Source organism: Saccoglossus kowalevskii, chromosome 22, assembly GCF_978046115.1.
Source record: "Saccoglossus kowalevskii chromosome 22, keSacKowa6.1, whole genome shotgun sequence".
Classification (NCBI taxonomy): Eukaryota; Metazoa; Hemichordata; class Enteropneusta; family Harrimaniidae; genus Saccoglossus; species Saccoglossus kowalevskii.
Window position 1 is genome coordinate 4,887,766 of NC_140662.1, and position 7,947 is coordinate 4,895,712.

Below are 7,947 nucleotides of genomic sequence, written 5' to 3' on the forward strand. Positions count from 1 at the left end.
TGTTTGCGATTGCAGCTATGAATATGCTTGAGTATTTACTCCCAAGATTACATGTATTAGATATTGATATCATTTTCAACAAAATATTATTAATTCTACCCTGTATTGAACCACCAACCCAATCCTGCAGTGATATACAATAACATCAGTCTACTATTAAGTAGTTTAACCTTATCACCACCAGACATTCCCTCCCAAATTATTGTATTTTTTTTCTTATATTTTATTCAGAAATGAAAGGACAGGCTATAAAAACGAGACTATTTTGTGAATTTGTGATAAAAAAAGAAGGAATTAATATTAATTTTTAAATGTACACAACCTTTGACTCTGTATTTGTTAGTAACCATAGCAACATGGGTAATGTTCAATTCAAAAGTCTACAAAAATTATGAAGAGTTACAGCTAGGATTTATTTTTAATCCAATATGCAAGTATGTAATCTACATATTCCAGGGGGGGGGGGCATCCAGTACAAATGTAGCACTGCTACACTCTGCACATAAACGTACCCACAATGTCTTGCATTCCCAGATGACAGAATCAAATGCAGAGATATTGCTAGCAATAGAACTGATGTAACTGTACAACATTATTTGAACCTTGAAATGTCATCCATGTGGGAAGACAAGAGGGACAATTTCAACTATCAATTGTGTTTCTTTGCTGTGGCTTTTCAGCGATTTGTTATAAATAGCAAGGAAATTTATTGTCTTATACCGGAGCTCCTCCTTAGTTAGAAAGTATTTCAATAGTTGTAAATAGGTTTGTTGCTATTTTCGTTTTTGTTTATTTATTTGTTTGTCCAATTCGATCATCTTCATGAATAATTATTCACATTAAGTAATGCTTAATGACATAAAGCTATTAGAATAATCAGTTGAATATAATTGTGTATAACCTTTTACAGTTTTATCATGGCCTTTTTGTACGTATTGTGAACCAATCACTAAATATCTATTGTCATTTATGTCAAATAAACCAGTATACAGAGAAATTATATTCATTTGGTAAAAATGACATAGAATTATGCAAAATGTTGCAACCACAATTTTGGTGGGAAAAACTTCCTTTTTTTCGTCACAAATTCACAATATAGTCTGCACTTTCCTTCAAAAAATTTAGACAAAAATAGCCAAACTTTTTGAAAAAACTAAAAAAAAGACTCACATTTTGTCTGTTGGCTCCAAAATTAGGATTCATTTCCATAAATATTGAAAAATATAAGAAAAAAGTGCAGACAATTTGGGCAAAGAAGTCCAATGGTGAAAAGATTAATGGATGTTATTTATACATTTTTAACCACTTCTCACAAACACAAACAATGCCTAAAAATTGCCAAATTTTCAGGTTACTGTCAAAAAAGTACTTTCATGCTTGGACTCAGAGGTCAAGAACGACTGATTTAAAAAAAAGCTCACTTGATCAACAAATATGCTACATCTGTAAAAACAAGATTTATACAGAGCAATACATTTTTTGTTGGCAAGCTTGGTACCAGATGCAAATTCACTAGCGTTCCGGAGAAAATCTAATATTTGTAAGCTGTTTGTTTATAATACATAAAATGTTTTGTATGCTGCACAATGAAATAATAAAGATATATAATTAAAAATATGAAATTTAATTTTAAACCTAGTCAATATATCCTGGTCTACTGTATGAATGTCAACATATGGTATACAAGAATAAATGCAATTAAATTGTGGGGAGAGGAAGGGTAATCATTTTCCAAGTGATTATTAATAATATTTTGGAACATTAAGATTACTACATGCAAATAAAAAATAATTGAATAGGAATATTGAAATTAATAATGTAAAATTATAACTTTTTAATAAAAAATCAATATTTCAAGGGAATTGAGGCTGATAGTATGATGTTGGTTATTGTAAATATATTTGTCTGTATCTATTTTTTCAGAATCTAGGCCAATTTTGTTTTTCTATTTTGACCTTTTAAGGAGGTTTAAGCTGAATTGAAGATTCTATGTATGTCATCTTTTATGTTTGTTTTTCAGTATGGTATATGTCATGGAAGCATAGTTTACCTATCCACATCAGTAAAATTATTGCTTCTTATATAAAAATTTTAGGTGATCTGAAATAAAAAAAAATCACATATTATCCTATTATAGTTATAAAAATTGATATTTAATTTGAGTTTTCAATGTGATAATAGTTTGCCATTATATACAGCGGAAAGTGTTATTTCCCATAATGCATCTGGCATGTAACTCTATGGCTCGAACTTCCTGAAAATAAACAAGGAAACATTTATTATAGCGCTCCCATATGAGTAATACCCAAAATAACATTTAAATAAATATTTTCATTTTGCATTTAATCATTTAATTAACCAATAGACAGAATTTGAGTCAATTTTCAGTTTTTGCTTAAAAAATTTGGATATTTTTGTCACTATCTTCTGAAGGAAAGTGCAGACTATAAACGGGACTATTTTGTGTCTTTGTGATGAAATAAGAGAACTGGTGGTGAAAAGGTTAATCCATATTAATGAAAAAACAAATGACATCATCAGTTCAGGAAATTCAAATTTTGCACTACTGAGCATGTTGCTGCACATACAGTATATGCAATGCATTGTGGGTGAGAACTTCCCATATATAATAATAGAAAACTATTATCACACTGGAAAAACCCTAAATTATATATACATTTTTGAAATATTTTCACAATATTAAGATTTATGTCAATAATGATATATGACTTTTTCAGAACACTTTTTAAATAATCTCACCATAGAAATGCCAATTTTGATAATTTTTCATGACATTTGCAACAATTTTTTCTTCAATCTTTGCAGATACAATTAGAGTATAGCAAATATTCTAAATGTTTTAAATAATTGAATATTCAAATTCTACAAATCCATGTTACATGCTTTTATTTCCAGTAAAAAAAAAAATAAACTGCCCTGCCTTCACTATTACCTAAAACAAATGAATAATGTGTGTTTTGTAAAACAGTGATTACCACAAAGTGTCGGGTGGCTGAAACATTGATCCTAAGTAACCAGCCAACACACAGCATGGCTTCCACTCTGACTTTTTCAGATACTTATTTTTTTCTTTATTTTTCATCTTATTCCAGGCACTAATTGCATGTGTGAGTGACAATCAAAATATAAGATTGCTGTGAAGCTGTTGCCATGGAGACGAGTACTACCTCAAAGCTGAGTAATAACGGTTCTAGTGGAGAAGAACCGTGGAGGATCATTGTCGGGCGTGATGAACTGAAACAGACTGTCTGCTTGCTAGCATGTAGCCTGGGGGAAAGTGAGGTAAACCAGAAAGATGAAGCCATACTTGATGCTATTCATCGTCTTAACCGAATTATTGCTCAGGGTGAGAAAGTACATAAATTGTCATCATTGGCCATGATGGACTCACCAGCTGTGAGTTTGCAGAACACAAACAGTCACATGCAGTCACCGGATAGTGATCTAGTCGACAGCCCCACAAGTGACATTGTAGCAGAGGAGTTGCCAGGACAACCGCCTAATCCAACCAGACCCGGAGTTACCATGGTGGCAAGGAATGGAGAAATCAGTGAAGAAATGTTATTGGAGTCTTTCAATATTTCTGATGATACTGACCTTGAAGACTATTATGGGATATCGAATGATAAGACTGAAAAAGGTCAGGGTGGGCCGGTAAGAGCTCGGCTATCACATAATCTTAATATGTCGTCCTCGTCTGCTCATGGGATGCTCCATGGCATCACATATCCTTTGCGTTTTAATGCTGCATCTCGTAGAAAACATGAAAGACAGACATTCACTTGCTTCAAGTGCAAAGAGAGAATTGTGTGTGTAACAAACTTTGAGAAACACATGATGGAAGCGCATAGCATTGCTAAGCCGTGGGAATGTCGTTTTTGTCCAGCTGGACGACGCTTTCATCGTTTGATTCTCCTGGAACACCACTACAATACCATGCATAAGAACAATGGGGAAGGAAGACGTAAGTACACCCAGCGACAGTTTTTGTGCGATATTTGCCATGAAATTGTAACTTATGTCTCCAAGTTTGAAGCGCATATGTTAGAGAAGCATGGGGTGAGGAAACCATGGCGATGCGATCAGTGCGCAAACTACTCTGCAGCTACCTATCACCTGTACATGTGGCATGTACAACAATATCATCCGACCATCACCAAGCACCATCTAGAGATAAGCACTGTTGTAAACAACATGGTCAATCTGGACAATGCTGGCCAAGCGATTAGCACTGCAGCTGTTTTAGCACAGCAGAGGGGGGATGTCTCATCCAGCATTGTCAGCCCCCAGCCGACTGCACAGGCGTCACCTAAAAATGAAAATAACTGGAAAAAACCACCTGTAGTTAGTGAGAATAGGAATGAGAATGAACAGGAAAATTGCCAAACGGGAAAATCAGGTGATGTTTTGTTGAAGCTGCAAGAAAATCTGGAAGTCCATGATGACGAGGAATCAGAAGAAGAGATGGAGGCTGATGAACTTCCATTGGATGGTCAGAAACAAATTGAACTTAAATTTGGAAGCCCTGATCAACAAAAGGTGGAATCTTTAGCAGGGAACTGTAACACAACTCCTAAATCGGAGGATCCAGAATTGATGGGTTCACCAAGAGTTGCGCAGTCTGTAAATCTAATTGTAGGTCAATCGAATAGTAACGTTTCGGTAAGTCTTGACGTGGGTCAACCAAATGGTAACATCAATGTCAAACAGGAACCATCATGGGAAGATGAAGCCAGCGAAGATTCTGGTTGTCATGGTGATGCTGATACCAATCAGCTGGTTAATGGTAACCAGGGCCACTCGACGAGAAGAGAGTCAGTTGATATGGATGAGATAGGACCGTTGGTTGATGAGGATGGAGGGCAGTTAGACTATGCTCAGAGTTATCCACGAAAGTATACGATTCGCAGCTTTATGTGCGAAATTTGTGGGATTGAGATCCGACACACTGCCAAATACGAGAGACACATGTTCGAAATGCACAATGTTACAATGCCGTATAAATGTGATAAGTGTTCAGGGAGGCGATTCATGAGGCTGATTCAGCTGCAAGTCCATGAGGATAAGATGCACAACCGAAAGTCGATTGAGACGCGGCGCAAGTGGACCCAAAGGCAGTTCCAGTGTCCGGTCTGTCATGAGAAGATCACATACGTAGCCAAGTATCAGCAACACATGATTCTTGAGCATGGTGTGATACGAATGTTCGATTGTCGTGTTTGTGGCCATGCCATGGGACATTATCATCAGTATCAAGATCACATGAGGACATATCACCCAAAAGAAAATGTACGCCATTATTCAGAAACAGAATCATTGACCAATAGTGGCAGTCAGCATAGTGATGAAGGAAGTTAAGAATCTGGTTGAAAATGTATGTAAATTGTGCCCTCTGTAGCCCAAATAATGGTGATTCAATGCATTCAGGCCATTAGGACTTTTAGGAGTTTTTTAACTGACATACTATCACTTTCTTCTTGAAATAAATCATGTCCATATTTGCATTATAAAAATTTCTTCCATTTGTCTATGATTAAAAAAAATATACTGTAGGTAAATGGATTATTATTCACTTTTTGCTTATGATTAAATTAAACCCACCTGAACATGTGAAATAACAATATAATATATTGTTTTCACTAGAAAATTTATGAACTTACAACCCGGTAAATATTCTCAAAAAATCAAAATAGTGAAATTAAATTCCAGTGAAAATAAATGATTTTACAGTATATGAAAATATATGGTGATCAAAGGGTTAATAAAACGTTCTTTTCTATCCTCAAACCTATCACAGTAGATGTTACATACACAGCAAAATCCTTTTCTATCTTGAAACCAATCACAGCAGATGTTACATACACAGCAAAATCCTTTTCTATCTTGAAACCAATCACAGCAGATGTTACATACACAGCAAAATCCTTTTCTATCTTGAAACCAATCACAGCAGATGTTACATACACAGCAAAATCCTTTTCTATCTTGAAACCAATCACAGCAGATGTTACATACACAGCAAAATCCTTTTCTATCTTGAAACCAATCACAGCTGATGTTACATACACAGCAAAATCCTTTTCTATCTTCAAACCTATCACAGCAGATGTTACATAAACAGCAAAATCCTTTTCTATTTTCAAACCTATCACAGCAGATGTTACATACACAGCAACATCCTTTTCTATCTTGAACCCTATCACAGCAGATGTTACATACACAGCAAAATCCTTTTCTATCTTCAAACCAATCACAGTAGATGTTACATACTCAGCAAAGTCCTTTTCTATCTTTAAACCAATCACAGTAGTTGTTACATACTCAGCAAAGTCTTTTTCTATCTTTAAACCAATCACAGTAGTTGTTACATACACAGCAAAGTTCTTTTCTATCTTCAAATCAATCACAGAAGATGTTACATACACAGCAAAATCCTTTTCTATCTTGAAACCAATCACAGCTGATGTTACATACACAGCAAATTCCTTTTCTATCCTCAAACCTATCACAGCAGATGTTACATACACAGCAAAATCCTTTTCTATCTTGAAACCAATCACAGCAGATGTTACATACACAGCAAAATCCTTTTCTATCTTGAAACCAATCACAGCAGATGTTACATACACAGCAAAATCGTTTTCTATCTTGAAACCAATCACAGCAGATGTTACATACACAGCAAAATCCTTTTCTATCTTGAAACCAATCACAGCAGATGTTACATACACAGCAAAATCCTTTTCTATCTTGAACTCTATCACAGCAGATGTTACATACACAGCAAAATCCTTTTCTATCTTGAACTCTATCACAGCAGATGTTACATACACAGCAAAATCCTTTTCTATCTTCAAACCAATCACAGTAGATGTTACATACTCAGCAAAGTCTTTTTCTATCTTTAAACCAATCACAGTAGTTGTTACATACACAGCAAAGTTCTTTTCTATCTTCAAATCAATCACAGTAGATGTTACATACACAGCAAAGTATTTTCTATCTAAAATGTCACTGCCCAATGCTGTAAAATACATCATTGTTGTTTGTTAGGTATTTAAATGTTGTTGCACAGATATGCAGGTGTTACCAAGGATTTATAAGATAAGGGTATACAACTAGTGTGATATTAAATAACCCAATTTGATGTCATGCCAATTGACAATTTATGAGTTCCTGGGCATGTTCTATGGTTGCCAAAGTACTAAACTTGCTTGTGACAGAAAGGATGGTTGGTTTTACAACCAGTTGTCTGTGAGCCTGTTTGTATAAGTTGAATATACATATGTATGTATGTTGTCTCTCAGAAATATTTTACAAAGGCATGTAGGAATACCATAGGGATATTTTGTTTTCATTCATTTTGTGTGTATGAATGTAAAAACATGTTATACTATTTTATGAACATTTTTTGAGTTTTCACAGTAACATTGTATGTTACTCTAAAATACTTTAAATTATTTTCGCTTGAATTAATTTTTTGCTATTTTCACTGAAGGGATGATTCAGTGAAAACAAAATCCATTGAATATTCCTTTTTTTCCTATATTTTACAATCAACTCGTCAAAAAATCAGTGAAAATAAATTCCATACAAAACACTATTAAAATATGTTTTTTCAGTTAAAAATTAATTCAAATCCAAAATAAAGTATTTTACAGTACTGGCATATCTTATACATTTGTTGTGCATGTATAACAAAAAAACTGTGTGAGACTAAGCAGTCTTTCAGTTTGCTTGTAGAGCTATTGTTTTGTACAACTAGTTCAAGCATTCTAACAGAAGTCCTAGGTGTGGCTTTGTTTCATAAATAGTATCCTAACTGCATTTTATCTTGCAGTAAAAATATCTGTCCTGACTTCCATAAATAATAAATAAATTTTCGTTAAATCAACGAAATTCAATTTTGAGTTTTAATTGTTTTTA

The 7,947-nt window shown here is 34.2% G+C and overlaps 1 protein-coding gene across 1 annotated transcript; it reads left to right on the plus strand.

Moving 5' to 3' along the window:
• Positions 1-3,171: 3,171 nt before the first annotated feature.
• Positions 3,172-5,379, plus strand: LOC144351905 (uncharacterized). Its single transcript, XM_078009162.2, has one exon. It carries the CDS (start codon positions 3,172-3,174, stop codon positions 5,377-5,379), a length of 2,208 nt encoding a protein of 735 aa, XP_077865288.2.
• The last annotated feature ends 2,568 nt before the right edge of the window (positions 5,380-7,947 follow it).

Excerpts from the sequence above, each read along its gene's own strand:
- LOC144351905 (XM_078009162.2), top strand. The coding sequence starts at position 3,172 with ATGGAGACGAGTACTACCTCAAAGCTGAGTAATAACGGTTCTAGTGGA.